Genomic DNA, 17395 nt, shown 5'->3' with positions numbered 1-17395 from the left:
AGGGCTGAATTGATATTAATGCCAAACTGAGAAGCCACTTTGCAATATGGATGGTCATTTATTTATTGTTTTATCATGACACATGAAATGCTACGGCTGCAATATCAAAATATGGTGTCACTTACAAAATACCAGTATTACTAATGTGGTGGTGAGATACTGTTAACATTTACAGAGAGATGTAGAATAATTCAATAGTCTTGCTGAGTGATTCGCTCCAGTGACAAAACACCCTGGCAAGCAGATGACAGATGGAATACAGTGTCTATTTACTATCATGTTTTTTCCTCCTTGATTACTGAATGGCTTATAATGGTACCAGGAATTGTTGCTGAATCTAATCCTTTTGAATACGGTAGATAGGTTCTTTGATTTTACAGTACGTGTCAGAATAAAAGAAAAGAATCTGAAAAATAAAGAGACAGCATTTCCTTACAAAATGAGATGAAAAAATAAAACAATATAAATGGAACTTTCAAGTGTTTCTTTTTATATTTAAAGCTCTTATTTCAATATACTGTATTTAAACATTCTTAAATAATCATTCTGTACCTTTGATTTTCTGTTTCATCTTTGGAAACAAATAAGAGTAATCTCACTAGAAGTGTGTGCAAATAGAAAATATATAAATATTTTTAAGGCCCACGTCATAAAAAGGTGTTCTCGCAAGTGTCAGTTTTACAATGATCAGCTGGTGTCCCTTTCGTTTTGTCCTGCAAGTTATTTGAGCTCTGTTCTTTTAAGCCTTTGAAGTCCACATGCAAAGGAGAGCCAAGCACACCCCCCCCATCCTGTGTTTCATTTTGTAAACTGCTCGATGACACCTGTAAAACAGTCCCAATGCGACTGAAGAGCGGAGTCGATGTGATCCACTTCAACAAGCTGAAGTCTGCTTGCTCGACTGCTGAGCTCCACGGGAATGTCACTCCCACAGGCAATGACTCCATCTCTGAAGTGCCATGTCTGGCTGCATGAAATCCCAGGGACCTTTCCAGACTACCTGCTGATGGGGGGCGTGTGTTTCCCCCATACAGCACTGCACCCTGGGGAGAAGCAGCCACAGTCTGATCTGTTGTGTGCTGTGCCTTGATGTGCTCTTGGAAAAGTGACTCGCTTGTTTGAGGAGCTGCTGGCAAAGGTGTACTTTGGTTATAAGCCTTGTAACAATCACTGGCATTTGAACCAAGGCTTGGTGAGAAGCTGCCTGCAAAAGGTTGTGTCTGACGTACTGCTTCCTTTACATTCAGTTTGGTCAGGAGCTGGGTGCGAATCTCTGGGGAGAGTTTACTCAGCTGGCGTCCAAGCTGAAGCTGGGTTGGGAATAGTGTTCCCTGGAGGGTTCTGTAGAGAAATCTGCAAGGGAAGAATAGGCACATGAAAATAACTGAAAGAAGGAAGCACCCAAGATATTAATAAGAGAAAGTATCCAAGACAAAAGTACATCACAGAAAACAAAGAGTTTTATGTGCCTTTCTCAGATTTGATACAAGAAAGCTTGCAGATGAAAAGCTGTTCTAATGAAAATACTGTATTTTGATTACTAACAAGCAGTATAATAAAACTGCACTTTTAGCCAATGATCCACCTTGTGATTACACACAGTATTTCATCTTTCCTGATGGAAATCCAAAGGCAATGGGGATCAATCTGCAGGGCAGGCCTCCTGCATCCATAAGTATGCAAGTAAGTCCACAATACACTACCAGTATTTCTGTACTGTGCATGTTATGGGAGAAAGGGCTGACTCTGGAAGCATCATGGAAAACCTCAGAGGATAGCAAATCTCTGCCTGGTCAGGAGGTTTGACCAACAACCTACATCTATCCCACTTCTGTGGTCTGTGGCCAGGAGCTGTGGTCTGTTCCTGTGATCAGGAGCAGAGAAAAGGTTACACAACCTGACCTCATGGGGTCAGCATCTGAAATAAATTGACTTGGCTGGTAAGGCCATAAGAAAGAAAGGGAGAGGAAAAAGAAATGTTTCTTGTGCTCCTAACCATACACATAAAGTGCTTTCACAGATGAGACAAGGTATGAGACAAGATACAATACCTGGGCAGCAAGGCAATGACTGGTGATATAATGCAAGTGAAGTAGAACATAGGGTCTCCCATCAGCCTTTCCATAGTCCAGTAGGGATTGGATGGAGGATGGCATACTGGGCAGGAAGCATTGTAAACCAAAGCCACGAAGAAAAATAAAAGGATACTGAAGATGCAAGATGACCAGTGAAGGAAAGTCTAGAACAACAACAACAAGAAAACAAAAAAACACAAATAAAAAAAGAATAATGATTCTTTACATTCTGAGAAATTTGCTGTGATTCTGAATTATATTTATTTTAATTTCTGGAGCCAAATGAGTGAAGAGTTTAGAGCCTTGTATTTTCAAAAATTCTTATTATGGATACAAACCCACAAAGTTGTTTGTAGATCACAGTTAAAAATCTTTTCATCTTTACTTAAAATGCTTGCTAAAAAGCAATGTGATGAAGGGAAGAAATAGCCATCTTCCATTTTTAAAAAATGGCATTAAGAAAAGAATTATGTATATGCCTGTGAGGTTTCTATGTCGACTGTGGGTGCCTTACCCAAGTTTTAGTTTCTATAGCCAAATGTAGTATGATGGTGAAAAGAGCTATTGTGGTGATGGGAGTTCCCCAGGAGAAGATGTCCACCTCTGAATCATTGTAAGTCTGTAAAGAAGGAGAAAGAATTTAGTCCAAATTGTATTTCTACTCCTCCTCAAAATGCTAGAGACAGAATGGCTTAAGGCAAACACTTACAAAATAGGGGATGAAGAAGCAAACCAGGCTCTGATACATAGCATCAATCATGTTCATCCAAAACATGTGTGGTTGGTACTCCTGTGGCACAAAAAAGTTAAGAAAATCAGAGACTAATGAAAATGCTGTTTGCTGGAACAAGTAATTTGAGGATGGGTCTTTAAATGGCACTTTTAAGGGCTTGTACAAATATCTGCACAACTTTGCCAGTCAGATACTCTTGTGGATGAAGCATGAGTAAACTTGGAAGTCTTTCTGTTCTGGGAAGACACCCTTTTGCTTTCTTGTTTGTTTTTTTGTTTTGGGTGGGTTTTTACCCCTTGCAGAGAGTGCAATTTGAATCTGACCTTCCAACCTAGCTTATTCTGTAATTGTTCTGGCTTTGAATTGGTGATATCTTTTTGAAAGAGATCCTACCTGAAGCAGGATATTTGGCAAGTTTTTAAAAAGCCTTTCTAGGTAACTAAGCTCATTAGATTTCAAACAAAGAATTAGAATGGTCCCCAGGCTTGATTATGAAAACTGTTCTGTGAACCTGGGAGACTTCTCTCCTCTGTCTGCCAGCTTATGACAGGCAGATACCACTTCCCAACAAGCTTAAGACATTAGAAGATTTCTATCACCTTCAAATTGTGAAAAAAGGAAGGTATTAATGTCACAGATCTTTAAAGTGCAATGCACTGGAACAAACGAAATGCAGCAAATTGAGAGCAACAGCTGGGTGAAAAAATTGAGAATTTGGACTAAAGCTATATGAATAAGTTACACTAAAATTACCTTTCATCTTTCCAGGACAGTGTCTGGCAATGCTACTAGTATTGCTACTAGTTTAGTGTACCAAATGCAGGTGCACAGCTAGAGGCAAAAGATACTCACTGCCTCCTCTCAGAAGGCACAATGTCAGATACTTTTAAGAAAAGATTTTGCCTTGGAAGCAATGTCTCAATATGGAGAGTTTTGCCAAGCAGAAAGATTTTTCCTGCAGTGCACTGTAGCTGTAATTACCAGAAATAGTTTGGCTCCAATCCCTCCTGCAATTTCTTCTTTTTCATTGTACAATTCAAGCAGATGGGGACAAGGTGTTTTCAAAAGACATTTCAGCTGAATCTGTCATCTGCTGGTGACTAGCTCCCTCAGAGTCTAAGTCTATTGACCTTTGTGCTTATTCCTAAAGCCATCTTTCATTTCTGATATTAAAGGGCTGGGCCCTGAAGTTTCACTACTGTGAAACTATTCTGTGGATGTCTGCACTAGTCTCTACAAGGTGTAATCTGCTTTATTTCTTTGGTTAGTTGTGAGCCTGGACCATGAGGGAGGTATTCTGAACTTAAAGCATTAAGACTTATCTCCTACTAAATATTTGAGAAAAAAGGTTTTTGTTAGTTAGTTAGTTTGTTTGTTTGAAATGTACTTTTGACATTTAATTGCATTGTCTTGGATGAAAAATACCATGAAATAATAATAGTTACTTCTCAGACTGTTTATCAGAATATCAGTCAATCACCCTTTGGGAGCAGGGTTGGTTTTTGGTTGAAACTAAAGGTGTCTAGGAAAAAAAATCTGAAAAATCAAGAGGTTTTTACCTCCATATTCTGGCCGCTTTTATAAAGCTGAGGAACAGCAACTAACACTTCAGCTGGCACGTCCTTATCCAGCACACCAGTAATCAGTTGTGGAAGTGAAGAAAAGAGCAAATTAAAGAAGATGAGATACCACTGGTCAATCATTGCTGAGCCAGAGAACCCACAGTAGAACTGGTACCAGAAGAGAAGGGCCACAAACATCTGGAAAAGAATAAGCAATGCTGCAAATATGACAATAATGGGGGGGTCATCATTCCACTACATTCTGAAATGTTTTTGATTCCACTTCAGCAAGGAATTGTCTACTGTCTGTTATTCTCTGATTAAATCTGTGAACAAGAATACTTAGTCCTCAACTTGTTGTTCCTGAGACTTTGGAAAGCTGCAAACATTTGGCACACATGCAAGTCTTTGTGCTGCTGGAACCTCAGATCTCAGGTGTCAAGGAAGACTTCACACAAAATTATCTTTCAGTTTAATTGAAAAACTCTGAGGTGCAATTTAACTAACTGTGAAAAGCTCTCACAGACATCACTGACCTTGAAGTATATGAGTACTGATCTCATAGCATTTACATTACTATTGTAAGAGTAAGTAACTCCATAACAATATCTTGTGCTGGCTTGAGATGTTGTGGAAGGCTCAGCTGGTCTACAAGAGGTAAATGTGGATTTTTTTTGCAAGATCAACATGACACTGGCAGCAATGAGAGAGGTGAAACAGAAAGGTCCAGCAAAGTTGTCTTAACTATTCTCTTTGCTTTGAAATTCAGATTAGCAGTGCTGATTCCTCAGTCTTCTCTGCTCTTCAGCTGTGTAATGTAATCAGCTGCCTACACATCTACACCGAGATTGTTCATGTAGTTGGGTTGGAATCACCCAAAAAGGGTCAATCCACAAGTCATGTCTCTTCTACAATCTCCACAGCATGGAGAATCCCAAGGCTTACAGGGCTCTGGAAAGGTGCTGATCTCATCTGAGTCTTAGAAAAAGACAGACAGGTTCCTATGGAACATAAAAAATTCCCAGTCTTGGTCCTCCTAAACCCACAACTTTTCTCATTCTTTGTGAAGTGATTAATACTAAAAAGAAAGCAACCAGGAAAACCTTGGTAACTGTCCCTCAAGAGTTTTCCCCATTTTTACTATGAAGAAAGGAAATTACATGATCTCTCCCTTCGCTTCCTCTTCTTTTTGTATTCTGTTCTCAAAAGCTTTCAGCCTGCCAGAGTATGCTAACCCCTCAGCATTTTTGGATATACAGAGGAAAACACAGATCTGTTTTATCTGTGTGCCAAAATATGGCTGAGGTCTAAATGCAGGAGAAAAGAGAAAGCTATGGTCTGCTTAGTGAAAACTTCTGTAAAGAGAATAAGCCAATATCGTGAAGGGGAATTGCCACTGGGTAAGAGGGTAAGCCTGCTGTATGGAAATGTGTATATATATATATATATATATATATGTATATATATATGTGTGTGTGTGTGTATATATATATATGTATATATATATGTGTGTATAAATGTGTATATATATATATATATAATGTATATATAAACATACACACACATATATATTTTAGACATATATATTCAGGCAGTGTTTGAGCACTATGTTGAAGTGGCTTGTATATCAGCAGACAAATACCTCTTCCCGTTTGTGAGTCTGTGCTACAAGTTAACCTATGAAAAGTTAAACGGTAGCATTTGTTTTAAGTAGCATCTCTAGAGATGTTTCTGTAAATGCATTTTAGCAAAAAAAAAAAAAAAAAAAAAAAAAAAAAAAAAAAAAAAATCTTCCTCTGGCCAATATAAGACTGAGTTACCACAGCTTATCCTCTTCAGTAAAGTTGGCTGGAAAGTGGCAATTTCATTTCAAAACTGAACAGATATTGAAATTTATTTCCTTTACAGAAACTCAACTACAATTTGTGAGTCTTTTCTCAAAACAGAGTTGCAATAAATACGTAGATTTAAATACTTTTATGTCACTCATTTGAAATAAACAAAATCCATCTAATCCTGGACCTAAACCATTTTCCTCTCCAGAGACTTGCTAAGATTAAGCTGTCTTGGAAACAGTTTGGCTCTGACAAAAACTGGTAGTTTGATAAGAACATAGCTGAAAATTTTCTTACCACCTCTAGTATTGGTATCAGCCGGGCTGTCACAGAAAGCTGTACAAATGAATGACATTTCAGTAACTAAGCACAAATCAAGTTTTTGCCCTGAAATTTTATTTTTTATTAAACTAGTTTAATTTAATTTCAAATATAATGTTCTCTCTTGCTTCTGTGCAAGATAGTCTCCCCAGAAAAAGTCAAAAGAAATTCACATGAAAAACTGAATTAGAATTTCAATAAAAAAGGTTTAATTTTTCCCCCCACATGAGATGGCTTCATCTATGTGGCTCCAGACAAAACTTCTTTTTGAATGAAGTACATTTCCAAAAATGTCCAGTGCTGTCTTGCAGAGATAATGTATAAAGGGAAAGAAGCAGTGCATGCTTGTGTAGGTAGAATTTGGTTTACATTAAATGTTTTTTCATCAACTCAGATATTTCCAGTCATCCTATGTTTTACTACATATCTCACTTGTATTTTTATTATCTCCACCAAACCAAACATTTTCTTGGATAGGTAATCTGAGTTTCCAAATGGCTTTTGCAGCAATTTGTAGTTTAAACTTTAATTTAGAGAGGTTCTAGTCGAGAATGAAAAATTTCATCATATAAGCAAATGGGGAAAAAAACACTTGAGAAAACAGAACACTTGCAGAATATCTGCAGTGCAGTTAACTTGACTCTCTGTGGAGAATCATCCAGAGTAGTCTCCTTGCAAAGGGATCAGGTGCTCACATCTTTCATGTTTGAATATTCTTTCCTTAAGGGCAGGCGCTGTGTCAAATATATTTATGTCTATATGCTGGGTACCCCACTATAATTTTAGAATCAATAGCAACAAGTAATGCTCAGAAAGCTCTCAAGGCTGCCAAAGTAGAGCCAACACAGAGGTATTCTCCAGTTATATTATAGCCTTGAGGCAGCAACTTCTGAAAATGTCTTACTAAAAATGGCATGAGAAATAATACTCATAATCAAGGGGACTTGTTCCAAAGGAAAAGCAAGATTTTACAAGAGCTGAACAAAAATGTAGATGTATAAACATCTCTGGCTGCTGATTGCTGGAATGTCTTATATGTATTACTTGTTTTAAATTTTATTTTAATGTAGGATGCCTCTGCACACACTTCTTGGAAGTTCAGATGCAAAACTGTCAAGCCAAAGGATATCCTGGAAACATACAGCCCTGGGGGTGGGAGTACAGATGTTCAGCACCATTCAGGATTAAGACTTTGAACACCAGAAGATATTTCACTGATGTGTTTCAGCAGGTGGCTCCCCACCCAGTGCAGAATTATTTAAATCTGCTTGCTATTTCAGACTCAGGCAGCAGTTCAGAATGTCTAAGTCCCTTCTTCCTTTTGTGTCTAGAATGTTGTTTGCATGCATTTTCTGACAAAACCACAGATGATATTTTAACATGCTTGTGTTAACACAAAGACATTTTATTATTTCTTTAGCTCCCTTAGGTATTCCTGTGATGTTCAAATTTTTGAGCAAATTACGATCTTCTCCTGACAAAATACCTACCTTCAGATCAAAGTCAGATGGGGATTAATCAGGACAAAAGGTATTTCATTAAAAGTTGCCACTGACTGAAAAAACTGAGTAGATTAAATTTGGAAAGGAACTTTTAAAAACTGAGAGCTACTTTTTTTCTGATATTGAGGACAAAATCCTGCTCACAGTTCACACACTGCCTTCTAGGAGCAAACAGAAGTCTGAGAGGTCTGGCTCACCTCTTTTTCCTGCTTCTTCATACCCCTTGCTCCCAAGGTGATTTGTAGGTGCTGCAAGTGAGCAGATCTGTGTGCCTGCCAGTGACTCCTACACAGCCGATAGAATTCCTGGTTGTCTTCCTTGGCAGTTCTCAGTCATCTTTGTACTTTGAGGTCAATGCAAAGGGCCTTTGTTAGGGCCAAGGAGTTGAGCTGCTGCTGGCTCACTGCCCAGCACTGGACTAATTCCCCTTTCATACACCAGGGAGAAAATGCAAACCCACAGTTTGTTCTTTACCACAATGTGCTTCCTTTCTAATGGACTCCTTTGGTTAGCTGAAAGTAAGGTATATCAAGAAAAAACCTTCCCAATCTCTGCATCTGAGAAACAGAGAGGACTCAGATTGCCTCAGGCCACAAGGGAATATGTACAGCAAAGGGATAAGCAGCAAATGGATAGGGTCAGGAAGAGAAAATACACTCAACTGCTGCTTTGGCCCAGTGCTGGATAGCTTTGGCATTAAAGACTCCTATGTCTAGCCAGCTAAATTCTGCAAAACTGCTCCATAAAGAAACTTTTTTAAAGCAGTGCTTGTTATTTCTGTTACCTAATTTGCACATTCAGCAGCACACTGTAGCTGTTATGGAGTAGGCCCTGTATTTCTGCAAATGGCAGCCAGCTGTCTTTCAACTCTGCACATTTCTTTGCAGCTTATTTATAAACCATTTGAAGGCTGACCTAAAGCTCACTTAGCACAAAATAAACCCTGGAAACACGTGATGCCACAAAGCTGCCAAGTCAAACACTTACTGCGTTTTTGTAGAAGAAATAGAGCACCATGTTGGCGAGTCGGGAATAACACCAGTGGCCATGAACAAGCAGGAGCTTCTCCAAGTACCGGAACCTTGGGATTGCAAAGTCACTTGCCATCACCGCCTTTAAGGAAAGACAAGTTGGAATCATTACTCCTAAGAGTCACCTTCAGCACTTACAGTTGTGGATCCATAATCATCTCCACAGTCAATGGAAAATGGCGACTGAAATCCATTAGGGTGCACCTGAAATGCAGCTACTGCTGCAGTGATCTGCAGTCTAGGTGAGCAAACCTGGCAGCTGGGCTCACCCAAAGGAGATGACAGTCCATCTTCCAGATGGTGACAAGCAGCAGCAAGAAGAGAGTGTTGGGAGAAAGGCTGGCAATTGCAGTTGCATGAGCATGAAGACTCAAGGGCTCACATGTGAACTACTAGGTGGCTGCAACATCTCCCTCTGTAAAAGCTACAGGGTACTTACGGGGCAAGAGGGATTTCCAGAGAATGAAATAAGAAAAGCACTATAAAGTGGTTGCATCATAATTACTAGACTTTGAAAGACAAAGCAATAAAACCACTAGTTTTAGTTAACATTTATGGCTTATAAAGTTTACTCAGCTGTCCTGAGATATTCATGTTTTGAGAGATTTTTTAAATCGCATGTTTTCTAAAACTGTCTGTGAAAAAGTATCACACTAGATGAGACTCCTCTGTGACTCTGCAGGCTGCCAAATCACACTGATAAAATGAATCACCAGGTTTCTCTCTACTTCTGACTAAAACTTAGGGTCCTGTACATCTAAGTGAGGGCTTCTTGCAAACGACGGTGTTACCACAGCTGGTTTATAATCTTCCATATCCCTGGGATCACTCTAAGATATAATTCAATATTATTTTATGTTTCATTTTCTCTTTTGATAAAAATCACCTTTCTCCTCACAATTTAGCAAAAAAACCATGAGATAAGGTGGAAATCTTCAAAGGAGCAATGTCTTCCTCACACTCTGTATAGCCTATTTAGGCTGTATTTTTAGATGAGATACACCTTTCCTTTTAATTTTTCCTAATTCCCTTTCTTGGTAAATCATCAAAAGGGCTCAGTTTTTCCAGATAGGCGCTTACAGAAGCTATTAAAATAAACTCTAAAACAATGGAAGGTGCAATAATGTCTTGCAATTTAAGCCACAAATGTACATAAGCACTGAGATATTTTTAAATATGTTGATACTTTCTGGGCTTTCTCAGGTACTGAAATACACTTTTCATAATCCCCCTGCACAGAACAGTATGATTTTTCTTGAGGACACACATCTATCTTGCAGTCTGAGAACAGAGCTGTGCTATGTCTGCTTCCTTGTCTTCCACTCCCTTTCAGCCTATCCCTATGTCAAAACAAAACCACAAGCTACTTCTCATTTGTGATTCTAACATAGTACTTCTCAACACATAGTGAGACGTGTTGGTTTTTTTTTTTTCTTTTTAATTCTTTTTTGATTATAGTGAGGAACATAGTGAAGAAGATGGTGTTATCCAATTACATTTGCATGTTTATTTTGTCTCAAAATATCTCTTCGATTTTCACATTTTTATTTTTTCTTCCAGCTTTTTCACAGGAAAAAGTGATTCATGCTCTACACACTTCCATAGAATGTGGAAAGAAAATAAATCAGAGAGTATTGCTGGCTTAGATATCTAAATGCTCAGTGCCTTCTGAGTACCTGCCATGTGCAAGATTCTGACAGTTGTTTATAGGAAAGAAGCCTGCGTAGCTCCTTAGGGCCTTGCAGTAAAGGAAGGGAACTGTAAACATCTTCCGTGATGTTGAACTTTCATTTAGAAAAAAAACCCAGGGATTTTAATGGGTTAATGAGCAAATAGCTTTCAGATTTGAATATATTATGAACGCCAGGGGCATCTGAGGACTGATTATTTTTAGTGTATGAACTCAACTGAAAGAGGTGTAATGAGGAGTGGAGTAAAAAATGCTGTGAGCTCTCTATGTTTGCATTAGGAAAAAAAGACATCTGAACTGACACAGAGATTAGAGGACCTGATAGGCTCCTAAGAGATTATAAAACCCAAGGAGTTTGAGATAGACTTTTTTAATCCGATCAGCTTGGAAAGGACCCCATAAACCCACTCTCCTCTGGGCTCTCTGGAGCCTGGACTGCCTGTATTGCTCCCAGGGGCTGGAGAAGGCTGTGGAACCACAAATACACTGAGTATCAGCTTAATCCAAGACTTCCTTTTCTCCTTGCCCTCTCTGACCACCAGAGCTAGACTCATAGGTTCTATGCCTGGGATGTCACACGCACAATGAATATCTGAATATGTTGGTGGCAGCTTCCTTCCAGTCTAATTTACAGCTGCTAACATGTTTGGAGAAGCATTTTTACTGGATTGCAGGCCTGAAATCTGTTCAAGGAGCGATGGTGGACACCCATTTGCCCTGGGGACTACTTTGACTCAACAAAGTGGATGATTATAAAAAAGGAAAACAAATGTAATAGCTCTTCTGGGTCAGGCTGAAACCCATCTTCCTTAGTATCTGGTCTCCAATGGCCAAGGGAGGATGCCTTTGGAAGAGTATATGAATAAATAAAACACTTACTTTTCTACAGAGCCCTCTCCTAGCTTCTAGTGATCTGCACATCAAAAAAAGCACAAAGTTGACATACAAGTTCATAGCTCAGCTAAATTTTTCCTCCATAAATTAGTGTGCTGGCCCAATTAAATTACAGCATTCATGAAATCCCATGGAATAAAATTCTATAGCCAACTTGTGCACTATGTGAAGGATGCCTTTCTTCCATTTCCAGCAAAACATCCAGCCAATGCTGGTCAGAGATCCACCCACTAGTAACTAAGTTAAGAAGGATGCTCATCTGCTTAGGTCCTCAGTTTGGAAACACTTTCCATCTTCTCTGAAGAGCTCTTTATCATGTACTAGCTACTTGGTTTTGTCATGCAATGTCTTCACCCAGCTAAAATATGTGGTAGGTTGTGGAAATGAGGAACCTTCCTCATTCTCTGTGCTTTACTGCCACATCTAGTGCTCACAAGGCAACTGAACTACACTGGCAGTAGAGAAGGCTGAAGTACACAGTAAATACATCAGGTAACACATCCTGTGCATGCACATCCTCTCTTCTGGGTATGTACCTCTTATACATGGGATGGGAGATGTACCTCTTATACAGTGGTAAACACAGTAATCACAGGCTGAACACATCCAAAAGACTACAGGGCAAGTTTCCTTATCTTTCTGCTCCCTGTGGCAGAAGATGGGGAAGAAAAGAAGACTTGGAATAGTGGGTAGTGAGCAGGGGTTCTTGCAAAGGGCTGCAACTTTCCCTGTCTTCATTTTTCTGCTGTTTGAATAGGCTGAGTGAGCAAGATGTGTGGATGGCTGGGCTAGAGGTCACCACCACACGATGCAAATGAGCTGCATTAGCTGGATGTGCTTATGCACCTACTGTGCAGGAGAAGCCTACCAAGCAATACAGGAGAGAGAATAAAATTCAGAATAAGATGGACCTTAATTTCCTAAATAATGCATAGCCGAGTTTTTTTTTCCCCCCTCTAAATCAGTATTTAACAAATGATTCCTTAAAACATATTGCTTAGAGGGATCTGGTAAGCTGAATTTTCTGAGAAAATTCATGTTTAAATTCACCACAGATCTGAGAACAAACGCAAGCTCAAACTCTAGCTTAAAACATACTTACGACGTGCAACTGCACTTCTAAGCACAACTTGTCATTTTTCCTCTCTTTGTGCTGGCCACCCAGAAGTAGCTCGATCAAGCTGACATAGGGGGAGTGCCTATGTCACCCCTTCATGGAACTATTTTTCAGTGAATGAGCAACATTACCTGCATGCCTTCTTGACCAGAGATCCCCACACCCACATCTGCCACTTGGATCATGCTGACATCATTGGCACCATCACCTAAAGATGACAATATACAGTTTTGCTGTCACTAGTAGCTCCAGAATAATTAGCAGCTGCAAAGCAAAGGAAACTAATTGTTACTGAGTGTTGGGTGTGTGTGGGAAGGGAGATGTGGAGTAGGAAGGGATCCATCTTTAGAATGTAAAGTTCAAAGCTTGGCAAAGATGCCGACATTCTGATAGTTTTGACTCTTTTTATCATGGAAAAGTAAAAATAAAATAAATCCATCTCTGTTTAATAAGACTTAAAATTCAAGTGTCAGGGCTGAACTGCATGAATACTAAAACACTGGAAGGCTGAGAATGAGCTTCCCAATACTCCTGCTTCCTGATTAACTGTCTGTCTGCAACTGATATGACTACGAATGAAATGCACAAGGAGGCCTAAAACATATGAGAATGTCTACACAACAAAAATACAATAAAGTTTTAAAAAAGTAGATGAATTCTTGACTTGGGTTGACCTGTCAGAGATCTTAACACACCCAGCACAGGTAGATTTAACTGTACTGGTTGCACAGTCACCATCCCTTGCTCTGCTTCCTATCATAATACCACAAATGATAAGTGCCAGAGAACAGATACCAGCATGGGACATGTATCTACTTCTTAACATTTACATTTACAGCCAGTGTACTAGTGGAAAATGAAACTGTATTAGTTAATGACAAGACACTTGGTTTCCAGCTTCAGTGGCTGAGGCATATATTCACATTTTGCTCCAGTTTTCCTGCTGTTGGCACATGTAAGAGTGACATGTGCTCACCTGACAAAGCTGATGTCTCTGTGACTGTGCAACACAATTCAAAACTACCCATGTTGATTAAAATGAAGGATGTATACATTTAGGCTTTTAAGCTACAGCAGGTGCTTGAGTTCAACTAACAGGCTAAAGATGCTCAGAAAGTAGGAAAATGCAAGCTGCCCACCCTGCACCAGTTTTTAAGCATTCTGGATAATTCAAATAAACCAGCCAGATGTTTTGGACAACATATGCAAATAATTGTGTCCAAAGTCAGACAGCCAAAGTCAAGCATTCAGTGCAAGGAAGGCATATTCAAGGTAGAGATGATATATTGAGCATGAGGTTTATAAGCAGCACACATTTGGTGATGCACATATCACAGAAGTATGGCAATTATTGTATGTCCTTAGGGTTTCTCATGGGTAGGTCCAAACCACATGTAGGTTTCACATGGGTAGGTCCAAACCAAAAGCTTAAACTCGACACAGGGAAAGAACTGATTGACTTTGCTTTTGTCAAAATCATGGACACATGGAAGATGTTGCCAGATTTAAAACAGGGTGACTGAAAAAAATCTCTTCTTTGCTAACTAAGCAATCAGCCTGGAGGAAGTTTAAGTGCTGTCATGATGCTAATCATAAATCTATTCTCTATACTGATGAGGCCAACTAACTTTCTATGCTGTATGGCCTACTTGTGATGAAAACCACATAACCTTGAGTTTAAACATGACTGGATGAAAAAGGACTGAGCACAATTTTGTTCTGTGTAATACAGTGATTACAAAATGGTGTTCTGCACATCATCAACTAACTCAGTTCTTCAGAGATGTGTTCAGATGTGCCAACATCTCATAGAATACCTGGGTCCTGGTAACATAACTTCCGTGGGAAGAAACCCCAAATACTGCTCCAGAGTGCTATCTTGGTTCTCAATAAATAGGTTACAGAGTTGTCTGACACTTTTTCAGACAAAATCGGAAAGCTACCTGAGTTCTGAAACAGCTGAAAGGGTAATACTGCATGTCAAAACCTCAACATTCTCAAGGCATAGCAGACATCAAAGCAAGGTAGTTTAAACTGAGATACTTACCTATTGCCAAGGTCATTGCTTTGAGTTTGTCTCTGACAAGCTTCACTACCATGCTCTTTTGGAGAGGGGTAGAGCGACAACACAGTACTGAACGGCACCGCTTGGCTAGTGCAAGAAATTTATCTTCTAGTGTAGGTTCCAGGGCATAAGCTAAAGTCCTTCCATCAATCACTAGGCCCAAGCTAGAAAGCACAGTGGAAGAGGGTGGATAGATAGGTATGAACCCAACAGTCATGTTTCCAGTAGCTTCATCTATTGTGTTGTTTGAAAACTTAGACTCTACACATTGCAGACACTGTTCCAGCAATAAGGCACATGTTTCCTGGAAAAAAAAAAAAAATCAAAATAAGCATTCTTGAGAGAAAAGAACATGTACTCAAACATTTGTATTTGCTGTATATTTAGGCACAAGGAATATGGGGAATGTGTTATATTCGCTGCACTGTTAGAATTTTAATTTCTAATAATCTTTTCCATTTGTTCTAAACTCACCTAATTCTTCCAGAAGATATGACAGCAAATAGAACTTAAAAGAACTTAAAATTTAATTCCTGCTTAACATGCAGTATTGGGTGGTCAATAACTTATATTATCTCCTTTTCAGAATAACAGTGCTGGAAGATGATATAGTCAGTACTAGTACCAAGTATGGTGATAAACACCATGTACATGCCTATAGCTCAGATCAAATAGTTATGAATTGTTAAAGGCCAGACAAAGGTTCTTTAAATTGAATTCTCTCTCATAGCCATACGCAGCTAAGCGATGTTATTGAGAATATATGAACATTTAAAATGAAATGCTACTGGTCTTACAGCAAAGTATGACAAAAAAAAAGAAAGATCATGGAAAATCAATTTACCAGTTCAGTTGATACACTCAAGAATGGAAAATGCCGTTATCTTTTCTTCCTTTTCAAAAGAAATTGGAGCTGGATGCTGCTGGCCTACCTCTCCTCTGTTGATCTGAAGTCCAATTTTATCACCCCATTAAAGGACTATAGCACTATCAGTCTGGTTCCTTGTATGTTAGACCATATCAGAAAACTTTGCTCTTTGACTCCTTGCAACAAGTTGAGCATAGGAAAGATCAGTAATTCAGTAAGAATTAGAAAAGGTCTGTTAGGAAGCAAGACATTACTGTAGATGTGGTTTTCTGACTCTCAGTGTTAGCATCAAAATGTAAGTACTGCTTCTATCTCCAGAGAAAAAGCCACCTGAGAAAACACGAATGACTTAGTTATCTAAATGCTACATTTCTGTGGCATAAAAGAAAGCACAAATTTTGGACAAGTAAGCAATTGTTTTCTTCTTCACATGTATAATAACAGGTTGCTTTTAGAGACCAATTAATGCCAATAAGCAATACCAGGGATGTTTTGAGAATGAATGACAAAGGCAGGTATATACACTGGTATGACAAATTTTCATTCATGGTGGAGCCAACTACACACAGCTACATGTCTTCAGTAAGTTTATGATACAAGATACTATGATGTAGAGGCATGATTGACACAGAAGTATTCAAAGACAAGACATCCTACCTGAAAGGTACGAATGAAGCAGGAAAAGAAGAAGAAAAAAAAAAAGAGGGAAAGGAAAAAAAAGTCATCAAACTTCAGATTTTACAAGTTGGAAAAGCAAGGCTAGCTTGCAAGTAAACTTGCTTATTGGATCTGCTTACTGGTGATTCAGCATTCAAAGTGATGATTTCTTCATCATGATCTAGTAGCTTGCAGGCATATGCAATATTAACAGCTGTTTCTTGTTTGTCTCCAGTCAGAACCCAAATCTGCAAACCAGCTTTGCGCAAGTTTGCGATGGTTTCTGGAACACCATCCTGCAAACGGTCTTCAATGCCAGTTGCACCTAGACACACAGAAAAAGCAAAATAGTCCACAAAGCAAGAATACTTAAGTGTCCAAGTCAAACTTAAACTTTGTAGTTTTCAACAAAAAAAACAACAAACCACCAGCAGTCACTCTTCTTGGGAGTTGCTAAACTACCAAGGGTTGCAGGACTTGGGCACCTTTTCCAGGCTATCAAGAGGAGTAGAATGTATCTGGAGTAAATATCTGCATTGCCAACAACATGTGCAGAATTCAAAACTTTAAAAGCAATCTTATGCCACTTCTAATCTCTGAGGCTCACAAGGCTGATGTTCCTTTGCATATTGTGTCTGCTCTGTATCTTCACCATTTCTTCTGAATGTTGCTAGAAGATACTTCTGTTTCTAAAGAGTTTCAGTTCTTAAGGGTATTAAACTGCCTTTCCTCAAGGAGAAGAGGCTGGGTCACTAGAGATTTCTCCTTTTTGAAGAGGAATGACATCAGAACTGCAGCTTTGCAACAGCACATTAGGCTGCAGAGATAAACCTTCTCTGGCCTGATTGCTGTTCTTTTCTCTTGAAGAAAGATACTGGTTGCCAAAAGAGATATAGCAGAGAATAAATCATAAATCTGTTCACCAAGATGTGAAAGTAAAATGCGGCTTTTTCCCGCTTTCAGATTCTTTTTCTACCTATTATATGAGACTCAGTAGCTTCCCTATGCTTTCATAAATCAATTGAGAGAGACAAGATATTCAAAC

At 39.0% G+C, this 17395-nt stretch overlaps 1 protein-coding gene across 1 annotated transcript in view; it reads right to left on the bottom strand.

Moving 5' to 3' along the window:
• Positions 1-475: 475 nt before the first annotated feature.
• Positions 476-17395, bottom strand: part of ATP10A (ATPase phospholipid transporting 10A (putative)) — a 114206-nt gene continuing 97286 nt past the window's right edge. Inside the window, exons 13-21 of the mRNA XM_008498077.2 lie at positions 16491-16675; positions 14808-15129; positions 12892-12968; positions 9016-9141; positions 4368-4568; positions 2785-2865; positions 2590-2694; positions 2052-2239; positions 476-1353 (exon numbers count right to left, since the gene is read on the bottom strand). Coding sequence (XP_008496299.2) covers positions 648-1353; positions 2052-2239; positions 2590-2694; positions 2785-2865; positions 4368-4568; positions 9016-9141; positions 12892-12968; positions 14808-15129; positions 16491-16675 — 1991 coding nt within the window. The 3' untranslated portion in view covers positions 476-647. The remainder of the gene's footprint in view (positions 1354-2051; positions 2240-2589; positions 2695-2784; positions 2866-4367; positions 4569-9015; positions 9142-12891; positions 12969-14807; positions 15130-16490; positions 16676-17395) is intronic.

This window comes from Calypte anna, chromosome 1, assembly GCF_003957555.1.
Source record: "Calypte anna isolate BGI_N300 chromosome 1, bCalAnn1_v1.p, whole genome shotgun sequence".
Lineage (NCBI taxonomy): Eukaryota > Metazoa > Chordata > Aves > Apodiformes > Trochilidae > Calypte > Calypte anna.
This window is presented reverse-complemented; position numbering and strand designations above follow the sequence as displayed.